This window comes from Macrosteles quadrilineatus, unplaced genomic scaffold, assembly GCF_028750875.1.
Source record: "Macrosteles quadrilineatus isolate MER2022 unplaced genomic scaffold, UCM_ALF_1.0 Scaffold_7__1_contigs__length_78375512, whole genome shotgun sequence".
Classification (NCBI taxonomy): domain Eukaryota; kingdom Metazoa; phylum Arthropoda; class Insecta; order Hemiptera; family Cicadellidae; genus Macrosteles; species Macrosteles quadrilineatus.
In genome coordinates, this window is record NW_026542600.1 from 42,752,458 (window position 1) to 42,772,004 (window position 19,547).

The 19,547-nt window shown below is 33.2% G+C and overlaps 1 protein-coding gene across 4 annotated transcripts in view; it reads right to left on the reverse strand.

Moving 5' to 3' along the window:
* LOC128998701 (filamin-A) overlaps positions 1–19,547 on the reverse strand; it is a 184,286-nt gene that overhangs the window by 62,882 nt on the left and 101,857 nt on the right. For all 4 annotated transcript variants that reach the window (XM_054424946.1, XM_054424945.1, XM_054424947.1 and 1 more), the window contains one exon: positions 4,480–4,657. In XM_054424946.1, coding sequence (XP_054280921.1) covers positions 4,480–4,657 — 178 coding nt within the window. The remainder of the gene's footprint in view (positions 1–4,479; positions 4,658–19,547) is intronic.

Genomic DNA, 19,547 nt, shown 5'->3' on the forward strand with positions numbered 1-19,547 from the left:
CGTTCCCATGGTCCGATCGTGCTGGTCCGCGAACTCATTCAAGTTTATCCCGCTTTACACCTTTAAACCAAATTTCATCAAAATCGGACAAAAATTACTCAAGTTATCGCGTTCACGGACGTATATATATATATATATATATATATATATATACATATATAAAAATTTGAACGAATGGTGTTTTTGGCCTCTGGGGACATCAAAATGAAAAAGTAAATCGGTCCCGGGTCTAGGTCTTACCGTGCCACCTACGGTAATAGCTACTTCCCTATAGGGAAATTCGCTAATTAAGTAGTTTTTATTCTGATCTGGTTTTTGGGCTCCGCCCCAGTAGCTCTGGAATTTCCCATGTTAACCCAACGAGGATTCATATAAAAAAAAAAATTATTAATGAATCTTAACAGATGTTTCAATTAAACAAACAAGTTGGTTCTATGATGATCAATTAGCATTACCGAGTTACAGGTTACAAGGTTAACCAAGAGGGTGCAACACTATTATTATTATTTTTTTTATTTATGACAACAGCTAATTTGAACTGAGCTGCAACAAAAATACACAATGTGAACTACTGTCTAAGTAGGATTGTTTACAGTTATGTTTATGTTTTAATTTAATAAATAATCTTTTGTATTTTGCGAACAGGGCAATTTTATTTTTTAAGTGCGTATATCATCAACCTATTGACTTTATATTTCAATTTTTTTTATAAAAAGAATTGTCCTTTTTTTACTCAAAAGTAATGTCTGGGAAACGGAGGAGCGTGTTAATAATTTAAGTGCATACCTGATCAAGTCAAAGCTCTGGGTTGATGTAAACTATGTATATAGATGTCGAAATGTACTGGGTGGATGTAACTATGTATATGGAGGTGGAAATGCACTGGATGGATGTACCTTTGTTTATAGAGGTCAAATTGCACTGGGTGGATGTGACTATGTATATGGAGGTGGAAATGCACTGGATGGATGTACCTTTGTATATAGAGGTCAAATTGCACTGGGTGGATGTGACTATGTATATGGAGTTGGAAATGCACTGGATGGATGTACCTTTGTTTATAGAGGTCAAATTGCACTGGGTGGATGTGACTATGTATATGGAGGTGGAAATGCACTGGATGGATGTACCTTTGTATATAGAGGTCAAATTGCACTGGGTGGATGTGACTATGTATATGGAGGTGAAAATGCACTGGATGGATGTACCTTTGTATATAGAGGTCAAATTGCACTGGGTGGATGTGACTATGTATATGGAGTTGGAAATGCACTGGATGGATGTACCTTTGTTTATAGAGGTCAAATTGCACTGGGTGGATGTGACTATGTATATGGAGGTGGAAATGCACTGGATGGATGTACCTTTGTATATAGAGGTCAAATTGCACTGGGTGGATGTGACTATGTATATGGAGGTGGAAATGCACTGGGTAGATGTAATTATGTATATAAGAGGTCTTGGGTGGATGTAACTATGTAAATAGAGGTCGAAATGCACAGGGTGGATGTAACTATGTATATGTTGAAATGCACTGGGTAAAAGATTTAACTATGTATATAGAGGTTGAATTGCACGGGGTTGAAATAATGACATACAATCATTTCTGAACGTTTTTGGATGAATTGGTATCTAGAGTAATTTGTGCGTATGTTGATAATTATTAACTTTTATGATAATCTATAGGCATAATTTCAATGTATTTTTTAATTTTTGTATTGTTGATTGAATTACATTTAAGAAACCGACACAAAGGAATTGTGTCTTGTTTTTAGCTACCTATTGAATATTTCAGGGATTAAAGAACTTAAGGGTTCTTTACTGTTTTAAAAAGTGTTCACAGACCTGTCACTTTTTTGTGTAATAAATTAAAACATCTTATCCATATTTTTTTTTGTTCGGCCATTCAAATTACTTAATCGTGTTTATAAGCACACATTGTTTTTAATGTTTTTTGTTAACCCACGAGCGAACTATAGGGGAAGTTTATGGTAGAGGTTCAGTCACGATCGAATACAGCTGTAGCGGAACGAAAACAAAGTCCTATTTACCCGAGATGTTGATATAGTGCGATATTTGTAAACGAAGGACGGGATGATTGTTTATATGGAGTGGCTTCTGAGAGCGTAGAAGTGTAGCTTCAGGCTACAGTTACGTCCACTTAATTGTTATTTTGTACAATCGTTATAAATTATTATTGGTTCAACGAGTAATTAGGTTTTCTAATTTCGGTATTTTAATGAAGTGTGTTTTAGTGAAATGTTAATAGCTAAGTATAAATTAAATAATTTTCTAAAATTGGAACAAGCCCACGCGACAGTTTTTATTCTCAGTACAAATAACATGGGAATTTAAAATTTAGGGGTTTTTAAATTTTCTCCGTAACTTAAACATAGGCCTACATCAATGCTTCAATGTAATGTACAAAATTATTTGCTTTTTTTAAGCTCTTCAATACGGTTTGGAAGGATATAGCGAAACTTTATGTCTCGATTGTAAAAATGGGAAACCCCCATTTTTACCCCATAACGCTCCCCGTGAAACCCCATCCTCATAGTCCGATCACGCTGGTTTGAACAAACCTAGGTTTACATGTTTGTTGCAGATGTAATTTATCAAACTCTGATCGTTTTTGTTACGTGATGTAAGTTATCAGTCCAACGCATACATACACATACACACGTACAATATATAGATATAAATTTGAACGGATTGTGTTTTTGACCTCTGGGGACATCAGAACGAAAAAGCAAATCGGTCCCGGGTCTAGGTCTTACCATGAGACTATGATACTAGCTTATTCCGTATATGGGACATTTGCTAAAACCGGTGATAGGTAAGTTAAAATTGCAAAAACTTAGACCTTCTATTGTAGTTAGCAGCCGAAGCAGAAACTAATTGTGTTCTGGCAAACAACATATGAAACACTCGAAGGTCTACATCAAAGAATAGGTGATAAATTTTGTTCGGTTAAGCAACAAAGATCAGTTGTAAGAGATCAGGGCCATTATATTTGTGCACGCGGTCTAAGTACACAAGCAAAGCCTGCATGTTGACACAGATCTAATTAGGCATTGAAACAATTAGCGGAGTAAAGAGTAAGTGGTCGGGGCAGCCAAGGGGCGATGTGGGCCGTTCGTCACGACACATGCGCGCGTGGCGGGCCGAGATATCATAAACCAAGCGACAATGTGTCCATTGTGTCTATCTGGCGACGACTCAAAACAGATACACTGGAGCAGATAAAGGCCGACGAAATCAGATATCGTATATGTGTGTGGACCTGGAGACATCTGAACCCACCATCGGTACACGTGTAGCAAACGACAAACTATACTTCAAAGTAATGTAGAACTCGCGCCGTATCTGTGTTGGCGAGAGATTAACTTCATTATTCATAAAACTTGGAACTGTGTGTGGAGATTAACAGCTTCCTTACATTGTGTATTATTATATACACACGTAAGAACATTGCTGCCAACTAATGAAATTATTTCGTGGAATTAATTTGTAATAGTGGCTAATGGCTTTAGTTTGTTTACCTAAGAGGTTGGCAGCTTCCTTTCACCTTGCATTTGCTGTCCGGACTGGGTCTCGAAGGCGTGTGCATAGAATGCGTCAAACAAATCAAGGGAAGAGGCGGTATTGTACACTATTAAACTGTACTATGTTAGTTTGTTATTATAATACTCATAAAATTTAGCTTTGTGTTTTTTTTTGTGATTTAGAAACGAAAACACACATAGTACGATAGGTTTTGCTTAGCAAGTATATTAAAACAGGTGTAAAAAGTTTCATGTGAGTTTTTTCAAATGTTAATGATATAAGATAACACCTAGCCGTGACGTGTCCTTTGTGATAGCAAGAGATAAAAAGTATCACGAATCTATGACGTATCCTTTGGTGATTAAAAGTGATGAAAACACTTTACCTGTGAGAAGCGGAGCGAGTGCCAGCCTATATCCTTTTGCCGTAGTGGTCATATACTGCCAAAACCGTCAGGTAGGTCGGAGTGCCAGTTGATTCCCCAGAGCGTAAGAGTGATTCAGGGGAGGGATATTAGTGTAAGGGGGTGTAGTGGGCAGGATGTAAGACCGGGTACAGTTTCTTTCGTGGGCTAACGTAATATCGATTTGATTAGTAAACCTTAATGAGATTTTTTTGTTTGGTTAGGTTAGGTTATAACAGTTCCATTGTATCCCTGAAGAAGTTTTGCTCATACCCCCTGGTCGGCCTTTCCACTACCATGCCAAGCCTCAGTCTGTAAAATGACCCTAAGTTTTTTTAGGCTACTTGCACTCTGCCCTGCACTCCGTACCTGTGACACATCCTCTGGTGATAGCAAGAGATAATAAGTAACACGTATCTATGACGTATTTTTTGTGATATCAAGAGCTAAGGCACCTACCTAAGACACGCCCCCCAGGGGGTGGCAAGAGATAGTAAGAAATACATAATCATTGTTAATATTGTACGTACATGTGACGTGTCCTCCGGTTGTGGGAAGAGGTATGCTATTTAGTACTACGGTGCGGTACTCCTGGTGGCTGGTGTAGCTGCTATTCAAACCCTGGTGCTTGCTTTCGGCACTCTGGTGCTTGCTAGAATGTGTCGAGGTGGCACGATGCTCCTCAATAAAGTCTTCTGATCCTGAAGCCTGAAACACATGAAATACACGCATTAGAGAAGATCAAAGGTCATTCCACAATCCTCGCTACACTTATCCCTTCACGCCAATTCTTGATGTAACTTGCCACGCTCGATCGTACTTCAAGATCTTGAATGCAGTTTTTACCTCGTATTTCTGTAAATAGGTAACCAGAACTAAATTCTGCGAATATTGAAGAACACATTCAAATGTAAAGTGCAAATGCCCGGGGCACAAAACGTACCGGAAATCAGTAGAGCGGTTACTTGATTTAATTCTAGAACGGCAATTTTGTAGTCGACCAACGCTTGATTTTTATAGGTAAGTTTATTGGTTTGGTTTTAATAATCCTTGTGAGGAATTGTTCCCAATAATGTTTTGGTTCAAGTTTACTTCTTCAAGCCCTATACAAAGTACCTGTAGGTTACTAAAGAGGACTAATAAGAATCTACTAAATCTACATATAAGTTAATTGCTTTGGGTAGTACGTTATTAGTTACACTAAGCAGAAAAAAAACTCTTAAATAATTATCATACCAGGCTACTTTCAGGACAATTATTCCATTAGGTACGATACAGTGCGAAATTTCAGGGTAAACTTTAGAAGCGAAACAAATGATTTTAATATGAGTTAAGACCAGAAAAGGGGTGTTAAGTAGATATAATACCAGAATATGACCCCACTTTCGGCGTTTTAGAGGCACTTTTAGGGCACTTTTTATAGGGGAAAAATGAGAAAAAAATGGAAGAGCTTTTTTTGGCCACTTTTTTTAAAGACCCAGCTCTCGACCTATACACCCCTATATAAATTTTCTACTTTTGTTAATACTAAAAATCACGTCTGGAAATGGTGAGCTTTTTTAGGCCACTTTTTTAAAGACCTGGATCTCGTCCAATACAAGCCTATATAAATGTTCAAACTCCATTAAAATTTCAAATCCACATCCATTCCCATGTATATTTTCAAAATCATGTGAGGTTTGTGCGCGAACTCGGGCACGCTTATGGCTATGTGTAAACTATGCCTGACTCAAATGAATGACTGTGAGTGTAACCTAATGACCCCAATCAAAACCAATTGTCAACATTCTCTGCCTGTCTGGCGCCAGTCTGTCTGGGGCAGGTTTAGACAATTACCAAATATGTTTGATTGATTGACCTCAATTATTCAATTGTTCAATTTCAGTTTGTTCAATTTCCATTGTTAAGTTCTAAATTAATTTAGACAATTTTGTGGTATATAAGGGGGGCATTCTACGGAATCATCACTAACTCTTCCACCTGGATCTTCTTGTTTTGGTAAGTCTTTGACATCTAAGCTAGACTATTGTAATATGTTGTCGCGTGTCGGGTCATGGGATCAATTGGTGACGTAATTGATGCTTGTACTCATAGGCCTACTCTGTATTTCTTTTAACTTAGGAGTGTAGCTAATTTCCCGAGTCCATTTTTCAAAACTTAGCCGAATTGAGTCACTAAGGAACTTGTAAAAAATGTATATAAGTCTATTTTTAAACACTTAGAGTATTTTGAACAGTCACTAAGGAACTTAAAATGTATATAAGTCTATTTTAAAAAACTTAGCCAAATTCACTCATGACTTTGAGTCAAAAGTTTGCACAAGTTATTATTTAAAAACTTAGCCGAATTATACTCACTATATAATTTTGTCGAGTTCCTTTTAACATAGGTAACATAGTCTTCTCTATAACTAACACTCACTCTGTATATATGTAGACTCAGCATTCTGAATTGCTAAAAAGTATTTTTACTTAAGATTTTGGATTTAGTTTTGATTTAAAAAATTGCAATTGCCAAATTTTATTGTATGAAATTGTTTTGAATATTAAAATTTAAAATTCTGATTTAAATTATTATTTCCCATTAATTGAAATTGTCTAAAATGTAATTTCCATCATATAGAAGATGCTAACTTTGTTTTTTAGTTACATGTCAACTGTGTGCTGCTTCTCTATCCAAAAAAATAACTTATTTTGTTATTACTATTTTTAAGTGAGTCAAAATTGTGCACAAGTTATTATTTAAAAACTTAGCCAAACTTCATGCACCGGGGGACTTTGAGTTAAAAGTGTGTACAAGTTATTATTTAAAAACTTAGCCAAATTCACTCACGGGGGGGGGGGGACTTTGAGTCAAAAGTGTGCACAAGTTATTATTTAAAAACTTAGCCAAACTTCATGCACCGGGGGACTTTGAGTTAAAAGTGTGTACAAGTTATTATTTAAAAACTTAGCCAAACTTCATGCACCGGGGGACTTTGAGTCAAAAGTGTGCACAAGTTATTATTTAAAAACTTAGCCGAATTATATTCACTATATAATTTTGTCAATTCTCCTTTAAAATAGGTAACACTCACTCTGTATATATGTAGACTCAGCAATCTGAATTGCTAAAAAGTATTTTTTATTTAAGTTTTTGGATTTAGTTTTGATTTAGAAAATTACAATTGCTAAATCTTATTGTATGAAATTGTTTTGAATATTAAAATATAAAATTCTAATTCAAATTATTATTTCTCATTAATTGAAATTGTCAAAATGTAATTTCTACTATATAGAAGATTTCAACCTATTTTTTAATTACATATATAAAAATGAAGACTACATGTCAACATTGTTTTGCATCGCTCTCCAAAAAAAGCAACCTGATTCGCCACTACAAGGTAATACATAAAATGAAGGTGAAACTGTGCAAAGTTTGTGATATAATCTGTGATAATAACATGGCTCTAAAATCTCATATATTACAAACTCATAAGACTTGTAATTTCTGTAAAAGAAATGTTGTTGGTCATTTTAAAAGACATGTAAATTCTTGTAACAAATGTCCATATACAATGATTAAATTTGTTGGTGAATCGATTAAAACTGAACTTAAAAGTACTCTTCAGTCTTGTCCTCTACCAATAAAATGGACTTTAGTAAGGAGAATCAAATTTATAAAATATACAATAGATCAAAATGGAAAATTAGTTAATGAGAAAGAATGTATTGCAGATTTTAGAAGCCTTACTACCTTAACCATTGAGAAGAGAGATTTAAAGCCTCAAATTGAAAATGCCCTTTTAAAGATTGACGCTTCCATACACAAATATCAAGCCGAAGGCAGTGGATGGATTTATGACCATACTAAATATTGGCAGTTGCACGTTTACAAGTATAAGCCCCTAACTCCAAAGTCATACATTCCCACACCAAAAAGTATTAAATTGACAAAAGCAGTTTTAAATATAAAGAATGTTGATAATAAATGCTTCCTTTGGTCAATTTTAGCAGCTTTACATCCAAGGAATGCTAAACATGCTAATAGAGTCTCTAACTATGCACCCTACGTAGGTAAGTTGAACATGACAAATATAAAATATCCCGTAAAAATATCTGACATAGATCAATTTGAAAGAAAGAATAATATAAGTGTTAATGTATTTGGAGTTGAAGACCAAAAATTTATATATCCATTAAGAAGAACCAAACTGAATAGTAACACTCATATAGATCTATTATTATTACAACAAGGTCGTAAATCACATTACTGTTTAATTCGTGATTTTAATAGGTTAATGCTACGGTCAACAAAAGATAACAGTAAAAAGCATTTTTGCAAGTTTTGTTTACAACATTTTTACACCAAAGATAAATTGGAGTGTCATATAACATATTGTAAAAACTTTGATGTCCAACGAGTGGAAATGTCTAAACAAGATACATTACAATTTAAAAATTATAAATATCAACTTAAAGCCCCATTTGTAATTTATGCTGATTTTGAGTGCTTTATAAACTCTAACAACCATACTCCATCTGGATTTGCATTTGTCGTAGTAAAAGATTCTAAGATTATTTCTGAAGAGTTATATAGTGGCAAAAATGTTATGGATGTGTTTTTCGAAAGGTTGTTTGAGACTTATGACTTCATTAAAAATCAAATGGCAATATATATCCCCCTTGTAATGACTCCTGAGCAAGAGGCATCTTTCCAAAACTCAACACATTGTCATATTTGTGAAAAGCCTCTATATTTTGATAGGGTACGGGAACATTGTCATTCAAATGGCCAATACCGTGGAGCTGCCCACAATGATTGCAATTTAAACTATAAAGTAACAAAGAAAATACCAGTATTCTTTCATAACTTAAAAAATTACGATGGACATTTAATTATGCAACACTTGGGAAAGTTTAATCGTAAATTAAATTGCATAGCCAAAGATATGGAAAAGTACATTTCATTCTCTGTTGATGATTTAGTATTTTTAGATTCCTATAACTTTCTGTCCCTTCCATTATACAAATTAGCTTCCAATTTAAATACATTTAGATTCATAGACAATCCACTACTACAACGCAAAGGCGTATTTCCCTATGAATATATGACAGGACCAGATAAGTTTGCAGAGTCTCTACCTCCAATTGAAAAATTTTACAGTACTTTAACTAAAGAACATATCTCTCCCATCGAATATGAACATGCTAAAAATGTCTGGACCCATTTTAATATACATAATTTACAAGAATATCATGATTTATATCTTAAAACAGATGTATTGCTACTGGCTGATGTGTTTGAGACATTTAGAGACCTGTGTTTAAAGGATTACAAACTTGACCCCGTACATATGTATTCACTTCCAGGACTAACATGGGAAGCTTGTCTTAGAATGACTGGTATAAAATTACAATTATTTCAAGATATTGACATGCATTTGTTCATAGAAAGTGCAATCAGAGGAGGAGTCAGTATGATTTCTACACGTTACGCTAAAGCCAATAATAGATATATGGGCAAACATTATGATCCCAATCAAGAAAGTGTGTATTTAATATATTTAGATTGTAACTCGCTATACTCCACAGCTATGTGTGAGACACTACCCGTGGATGGATTTCGTTGGACGAATGAGATAGACTACAAAAACAATCAAAATGATGAGTTTGGATATATCTTAGAAGTTGATTTAAAATACGATAAAAGCTTACATGATTTACATAATGACTATCCATTAGCACCTGAGAAAATGAATGGCAAATTAATACCTAATTTAAATGACAAAACTAAATATATTTTACATTATAAAGCATTACAAAAATATGAGGAATTAGGTTTGGTTGCTACAAAATACTATAGAATTTTAAAATTTAGACAATCAAAATGGCTTGCACCCTATATTAATTTTAATATTGAAAAACGCAAATGTGCTAAAAATGATTTTGAAAAAGACTTTTACAAATTGTTAAATAATAGTCTCTTTGGTCGAACAATTATGAACCAACGCAAGTTTCGTGATATATATCTCAAGGATGAGTCACTATTAACAAAATATGTCACTAATCCAAGGTTTGACTGTAGCAAAAAGTTCGATAACAATTTACATGCTATACATTTAAATAAATTAGTTGTAAAGTTTAATAAGCCGATATATTTGGGAATGACCATTTTGGATATTAGTAAAGTAATAATGTATGATTTCCACTATAATTATATGTCAAAATTTAAGAACAAAAGATTTCTTATGACTGATACAGATTCTTTAATGTATTCTATAGTTACAGAGGACTTTTACAAGGAAATAGAAAGTGACTTGCACTATTTTGATACCTCTGGATATAGTAAAGACCATTTCTTATACTCTGATAAAAATAAAAAAGTCACAGGCAAGTTCAAAGACGAATTAGATGGTCATATTATGTATGAATATTGTGGTTTAAGACCAAAGTTATATTCTTATATTCCTCTAAAATGGTTATATGAAGAAGACAAGCAAGCTTTAGAGGTGAAGAAAGCTAAAGGAGCTGATGGTGCTACAGTTAAACATCTCCTTAGACATCAAAATTATTTGAACTGTCTTGCAACTGGGCAAGATTACTATGAGAATGTGACAAGAATTAAATCTACAAATCATCATCTTCAAACCTTAACCATGAACAAGAAAGTACTATCATTTGACGATGACAAGAGGTTTATTCTAGAAGATGGCATCAATACGCTTGCGCTTGGTCACTATAAAATTGATCAAACATAAATCTATATTTGCCATTATTCTTTGACCTTTCTTTGTCTATTACAAAAAAGCCATATTTAGTTTTATCCCAGCATTGGTGGCAGAGATTTCTAAATTGGTTAAATGAAAAGTCATTACCAACATGATTGTTATATACATGTTTTAAATTTAAATCATCTTGTTTAAATAATATTAGGAAATTTACATTATCACGTAAATGTTTGTGTACTTTGCTGTAAGATTGACACAAGTAAAAACAGTTAATATTTTTATGCCGACCCATTGAAAAAAATTGTGTAATATTTTGACTATTTATGTCATCAAATACAACAACTGACTGTGATTTTACATCATTTGGTGTGATTTCACAGTCAGTAAACGTGTGTAATTTCACTTCATCACACAAACTAAATATTTCAATTATTTTTTTATATTTTTCTTGTTCTAAAGATTTAGATATTAAATATAAGTTTGTAAATTTTAATCCTTCCTTTTTCACAATTAAATTGTAAATTACAACCGTCTTCCCACTTCCACTTGGACCACAAATAACACATCGAATATTGGTAGGAAATAGACCCAACTTCTTTGGTATATTTTCCTTAGTATGTACTATTTTAAATTTATGTTTTTGTTGAATAAAAGACATTTTTTATATAATAAAAATGGTGAAAAATAATAAGAAAACATGTAAAAAGGGCAAAGGTTTATTCTTAAAGCCTTACAGGGGTCGAGGGTTATTGAATACTCTTATAAATAATCTTCCATTTCCACTTCACATACCATCATATCGGTACTGTGGACCTGGAACGAATATACGTCAAAATTTAGCCAAAAATGTACCTCCAAAAAATAAGCTAGACTCTTATTGTAAAGAGCATGACATATTCTACATGAATAATCCCGATACCGCTGCTCGGAACAAAGCAGACATGAGATTAGCAGACTTAGCTTGGACTAGAGTAACGGCAAATGACGCAAATCTTGCTGAAAGAGCTGCAGCTTATGCGGTGACAAATTTGATGAAGGCAAAAGCAAAAATGGGAATGGGATTAAAATTTAATAAAAAAGATGGACAACTACCAGCTGTTAGAGGCCGCAAAAGACGTGCCTCACTTCCGGGGGGTGTACCTAAAAAACGAGCTAAAAAATCTAACACCAAAAGTAAAAGAGTGCGGAATAGTTAATTTAGACAGTTCATCTGGCACACATTGGACAGCATATCGTAAAAATAAAGATATTGTAATTTATTTTGACCCATTTGGAATCCAACCTCCAAAAGAAGTAATTAAATATTTTGAGGGACATAAAATATTCTATACAACCGATCAAATACAAGATTTAAATAGTTCTATTTGTGGAATTTTATGTTTATCATTCATAAAAAAATTTTGTTTATAAAAATGGATTCATTTACTATAACATTTTCGGGTACAGAGCCAGAGCTAAAGTCAGTGTTCTTTCCTCCCATAGAATTAAATGATGATTATGTAATTGGATTAGTTGATTTTCAAAGTTATAATTCTATATTTAATGTGAAAAAACCTCTAAATACTTTAACATATTACAAAGTAGAGAAAAAAACATTACCAAAGGGAGAGATCTTAGTTGATGATTTAAACCAGTTATTAGATGGTAAACTTAAAGTTATAATACATAAAAATGGAGAAGCATTAATTAATACTAAAGTCAAACTTTTATTCAAAGGGCTTATTCCAAAATTAAATAAACTTAAAGGCAACAAATTAACCATTGGAGAAGGTGATGATGTTTTCTATTATGACCACAAAGCTCCAGTTACAATAGAAATTTCTGAAGGAACATATGAGGTGGTTGAGCTTGCAAAGGAAATTCAAAAGCAAATCCCAGACTTTTTCCTTACAGCTAATAATAAAACTATGAAAGCGACATTACTTTCTAGCCACGTGTTTGATTTTACAAAACCATGTTTAGGGTCTGTTTTATTGGGATTTAAAGGTGTTTCTACTCCTGGTGTACAGTTTGAATCTACAAATAAAATAAACATTAATAATGTAAATGTGATTAGAGTAAAATGTAATATTGCAAACGGGTCCTATTTAAATGGAAACAAATCACACACCATACATAGCTTTCATCCAGAAGCTCCTCCTGGCTACAAAATTATTGAAGTTCCAAGAAATATTATATATTTTCCTGTAAATAAGAGAAGTTTAGATGTTGTCAGTATTACATTTGCCGATCAGCATGACAAGGCAATTGACTTTAATGGAGAAGAAACTACAATTACTTGTCATATAAAAAGATATGAGAATTTATAAGAATTTATCTATAAGTATACAAAATGCTAGGTTCCTACGATCAATAGGACTAAAGTTAAAATTTTCTATTAATAAAAATGGAAGATTTTCTAGACGTTACAGGGAAATCCCAATTCGACGATAGTGTGGTTAAAATTACAAATCACTCCTATGTTCCCCATAACACTTTAGCAATAAATAATTCTGATGAAATTCGAATATGTATTAATAATCAAGATTTGCTAACTCTCCCATGTAGGAGTTATCTGTATATTAAGGGAGAAATTGAAAATCATGATAAAGGTCATTTTATAAATAATGCATTTGCATTCTTATTTGATGAAATTAGATATGAAGTCGCAGGTAAAGAAATAGACATTGTAAGAAACCCAGGAATTTCTAGTCTTATGAAAATATTGAGCTCTTACAATAAAACAACTAAATTGTCAAATGTGGCATTTGATTCTGACACGAATTTAAAAGAGTTCCATAAAAGTGGCAAGTTTAGTACTTGTTTGCCATTAGAACTGTTAATGGGTGTATTTGAGGATTTTAATAAGGTATTAGTAAATGTCAAACAAGAATTGGTGTTGAAAAGATCCAAAAATGATTTGAATTGTATATTAACAACCACTAGTGCTCCAGCCAGTGGTACTGCTGATGCAATTCCCAAAATTATACTTAACTCAATTCAATGGGTGATGCCACATGTAATACCATCAGATGGGGAGAAGTTACAATTACAAAAGATGTTATTGCAAAATAAAAATTTGCAAATTGCATTTAGAAGCTTAGAGTTGCATGAACTGCCATCATATCCCAATACTACAAGACATACATGGTCAGTAAAGACATCTTCAAGTTTGGAGAAGCCTAGGTATATTATATTTGGTTTCCAAACAGCTAGGGATAATAGTGCACGAAAAAGAACTGATGAATTTGATCACTGTAAGTTAAAAAATCTCAAAGTATTTCTAAACTCTGAATATTATCCTTATAGTGATTTAAATCTCGACTTTGAAAATGGAGATGTCTCTAAAGCTTATGAGATGTTTATGAGGTTTAGAGAGACTTACTATAATACTATCCCAGATCCTATGATTAGTAGGGCTGAGTTTATGAAGAAATATCCACTAATTGTAATAGACTGTTCTAGACAGAACGAAACAGTGAAGGAAGGAATTGTTGATATTAAATTAGAGATTGAAACTGCAGAAAATGTACCAGCAAATACATCTGCATATTGTTTAATAATACATGATAAAGTGTTTGAGTACAATCCTTTGTCAAATGAGATAAATAAAATGTAAATAAAAGATGAAAAACATTCAACAAGAATTGGTTGACTCTGCAAATCAAATACGAGAGAAATATAGAGCTTTAAAACGTGGCAAGTTTCTAGAGGCTGAAGAGAGGTTTCAAACATTCCAACCTTTAATAGAGCCATTACAAGAATTAAAAAAAATCGCCAAAACAGAGAGGCCTCGAATGGAGATTCTCCCAATGACTCCATCTAGAATACCAATAATACCAAGATTACAACCATTACAGCAATCCACCCCACAGAAATTAGATTTTGGTCTTTTAGCATCAGACTATTTAGGAAATTACCTCAGTAAAAGTAGTATGACAGACACTACATATGGTATTAGACGAGAAGCAAATAAATTTTTTATTGGAAATAAGGAAGTTGACATTGCCAATGATGATGTTACAATTGCAAATAAAACCTACAAGGGGACAAAAGGTTTGTGGCAATTGTTAACTTTAAAAGAACCTGAGGATTATACTCCGGCTGATTTGCAAAATTATAAAGAAATTTTGGAAGCTACAAATGGACATTTAAAGAGTTACAAAGATGGTGCACCAATTTCAAGTAATAGACATACTAAATATCTTAATATAATTAAACCTCTATTTAAGTCTGTTGGTGAAGGTTTGAGACAAGTGACTGGTAATAAAATAGACTATATTTATTGGGATGATCCTAATGAGCTTGTAGATAGGTTAAGACTTCTTTGGCTAAGTCGCCAAGCCGGTAACTCAGGAGTGGATAATGAAATAGATTCCATTATTGAGGAATTGAGAGAAAGTGGAATTATTTACTAAATAAAAATATGTTTATAGATAAATTTTATCGTTTATATAATCCATATAATAAGCCTGCAGAACCCAGGGCTAGTAGTGAACCTACTTTAAATTTACAAGACGATAGTTGGAATGGTTTAAACCGTAAAATTGGTAACGTTAAAGATGGGGAGTTTGTAGATGATGTATCAACTTTGGGACAGACATTAACTAGAAAAGGTGATGTCTTCTTACAAGGTAGAACTAAATATGAGTTTTTAGAATCTAAGAATAAAAATTGGAATGCTAAAAAACAGAAAATTACTAATGTGGAAAAGGGTGAAAGTTTAGATGATGTGCCCACTTTACAACAGACTTTAATACGAACAGATGGTGGTACATTTGTACAAAACAATAATAATTATGAATTTTTAGAATCAGAGAATGGTATTTGGAATGCTAAGAAACGGAAAATTACTAATGTAGAAAAGGGTGAAAGTTTAGATGATGTGCCCACTTTACAACAGACTTTAATACGAAAAGAAGATGGTAAATTTGTACAAGACGATAATAATTATGAATTTTTAGAATCAGAGAATGGTGTTTGGAATGCAAAGAAACAGAAAATTAGTAATTTGATGGAAGGTACAGATAGTAAAGATGCTGTGAATGTTTCACAAGTTCCAAAAATGGAAGCAGGCTATTGGAGTTTTAATAGTAAAAGGTTAGTACGTGTTAAACCTGCCATTGATGACACTGACTGTGTTATAAAAGAACAGACTATAACTTTTGATAAAAAAGAAAAATGTTGGGATGCCAAAAAACAATTTATAAGAAATCTACCAGAGGGGGAACATTTGGATGATATTTGTCTAATGTCACAATCTATGCATTACGATGGATCAAAATTTGTATATGGAGAAAAAAATTTTAATTTGATGGAATATAATCCTGATTTATTAGTTGCTGACCCCACATCTTTGAGTGGATTTAAGTATATAGATAATAGACCATATATACCAGAAAACTATGTATTTAAAAGAATGGAAGATAATCTATTGATTGGGGCTAATGGTGATGTATTTAGAGTTACAGGAAAGGATGATGTTATAAAAAATGAATGAAATTGCATACGAGCTTCATAAGCCTGCAAGAAAGAATTTCATTAGAAGATCTTTTAAAGTATTGGGTATAAACGAAACCATACAAATAGATTTAGTTGATATGCAAAACTATGCTAGAGAAAATTCTGGCAATAAATATATTTTAACTTTAATAGATACATTTTCTAAAAAAGCTTATGCTGCTCCACTAAAGAATAAGACAGGGTTAGTGGTTACAGAAGCCATTAAAACCATTCTACCAAAGGGGGTTAAAAACATTCAATCTGACAATGGAAAAGAATTTTTTAATCAATATTTTAGCAAACTAATGAAAAAATTAAATATTAATCACTATCACACATTTTCTACAACTAAGGCTGCAATTGTGGAGAGGTTTCAGAGAACTTTAAAGAATTGGTTATATAGAGAATTTAGTGCTCAGGGGAGTTATAAATGGTTGGATTTACTTCCAAAGTTAATTCGAAAATATAATAATAAAGTGCATAGATCTATAGGAATGAAGCCTAACCAAGTGAATGTTAAGAATAGTAAATATGTGCATGAGAGGTTGACTTCTAAAGTAGTGCAAGTTAAAAAGCCAAGATATAAGGTAGGTGATAGCGTAAGGATTTCCAAGTATAAACATGTTTTTAGTAAAGGTTATACTCCAAATTGGACAGGGGAACTATTTACAATAGCAGAAGTTAAGAATACAAAGCCTGTGACTTATATCTTGAAAGATGAAAATGGCAATATAATCAGGGGAGGCTTCTATACAGAGGAGTTGTTAAAGACCAAGTATAAGGACATGTATTTGGTAGAGAAGGTAATTAGGAGAAAGGGTGATTCGTTGTATGTCAAATGGCTTGGGTTCCCAAGTAGCCAGAACTCATGGATTTCCACTAAGGATGTCCAAGGGAGCACATCATGAGCCGGGAGCATGCCCGAGTTCACGCACAAACCTCACATGATTTTGAAAATATACATGGGAATGGATGTGGATTTGAAATTTTAATGGAGTTTGAACATTTATATAGGCTTGTATTGGACGAGATCCAGGTCTTTAAAAAAGTGGCCTAAAAAAGCTCACCATTTCCAGACGTGATTTTTAGTATTAACAAAAGTAGAAAATTTATATAGGGGTGTATAGGTCGAGAGCTGGGTCTTTAAAAAAAGTGGCCAAAAAAAGCTCTTCCATTTTTTTCTCATTTTTCCCCTATAAAAAGTGCCCTAAAAGTGCCTCTAAAACGCCGAAAGTGGGGTCATATTCTGGTATTATATCTACTGTGTTAACGTACAAAGAGTCTAATAGCACTGCCATAAGCTGCAATAGAATAAAAACAAAAGTGCAATGGAAAAATCAAGAAAGTTAAGTGATATTTCTGTGGTATTCGGTGATGGCGTGGTCGTGGTGATTGCAACAAGTGATCGTTGTGAACAAAAAACTGAAAATGCGAATACTATAACTGGTTTTGATTACAATAAAATATCTAAAATCACATCTGGTTTTTTGCACTACTTAGGTGTAAAAGTGTTTTATGTGATCGTAAATGACATTTTCTAAACTTTCTAGCAATATAAGTTCTAACAATGGTATGGTTTAACTACGAACGTCAACATATTGTTTGGGAACACAATATAATATTTTATTGTAAACTCAAATACCGTACGAAAGACGGGCACTGACAAGCTAAGTTATTCGTATCTAAATTTTAAAATTTTTTCGCACATTACCCTCACCTCTCAAAAACTCGGAAGCGAATTCCCTCTAGGTCAGTTTGGCTTATTTTTAATTGATTCTAGTTTTATATATATATATATATGTGTATCAACGACAACTTTTGTAGTGCGAATCCAACGATCAATCAAACAATTGACCTGACGCAATAATTTTTTTACGTTAATAACAAAAGTGCAAATTTAATCAAAATTGGTCCAAAATTACTTGAGGTACCAGGTTCACAGTCCCTGGGTACATAAGAGTGGAACCAGGGTCTAGGTAAGGTAGGCCTTACCATAATGGCACCTACGGTAATAGCTTCTTTACTATGGCAAGTCCGCTAAAATTTGTGCATGCCTCTTACCGTGCTCCTTCTTTAGGTGTAGTGGCATTGACTCTTTACTCTCTGAAATTTTGAAGCTACAATGTAATAACTAATGGAATAAAGGTTGTCATAGTTGCATTCTTCTTTAGTGTACTAAACCAAGAGGAAATATATTACAACTGTTTAGCAATATAGACAGCTCAATTATATGTACACAAAACATCACAGTACGAGAGAAGTTTTAGTTAATGAAACATAAAAAACACGATGGAAAAACATTCATTGATATAGATACGGTAGGTAAGTGTAAAGTGTGGTAAGATCAGATTTCTCACGTCAGCCAAAAACAACAACCGTTTGACAGCCGTATCAGATCAATGAGGTTTGGCAGCCACAACAATGACAGCAAAAACCTACTGCCAACACTGAACCATTACTAATTTACACCGTTTGATTTTATCGCTTTAGCTGTTTCAACTCATTCACCTGTTGATCTTGGGTAACTATCAATGGGGTTGTCGTATTAACTAACAAACAACAACTATTTGTGTATCACTTAGTGTTCGGAATGCTAGTTAACCACTCAGCTCTTCAGTAATGGTTACTGGAATTCCAGTTTTATGGTTTAATGTTGATTCTAGCCGGGCGAATATTGATAATTACAATAGAATGACTTAAGAACTTATGCTATCCATTAGGGTTTGAATTTATCTAGATGTTTATTCCTTATGCAAATCTGATTGAAAGCTAATAAAAATTGTAAAATAAATGTAAAATATTTAGCTATCAATTAACTTTGGGTTGGACCTAAAATAAATTTAATCTTACAAAACTTATGTTTTAGTCAAAGTAGAACAAGTTTCCCTGTATTTTTATAAAACATATTGAAAGTCAGAGTACAACAAGGACTAGTTCCTCTGAGTTTTCACAAAACATATTGCGAATTAGAGCAGAAAAGTTACTAGTTTCCCTGTATTTTTACAAAACACCACATTGTGAATCAGAGTACAACAAGGACTAGTTTCCCTGTATTTTTACAAAACATATTGTGTGTCAGAGTACAACGAGGACTAGTTTTCCTGTATTTTTGCAAAACACATTGTGAGTCAGAGTACAACAAGGCCTAGTTTCCCTGTATTTTTACAAAATATATTGTGAGTCAGAGTACAACAAGGACTAATTTTCCTGTTTTTTTACAAAACATATTGTGATTCAGAGAACAACAAGGACTAGTTTTCCTGTATTTTTACAAAACACATTGTGAGCCAGAGTACAACAAGGCATAGTTTCCCTGTATTTTTACAAAACATATTGTGAGTCAAAGAACAACAAGGACTAATTTTCCTGCATTTTTACAAAACACATTGTGAGTCAGAGTACAACAAG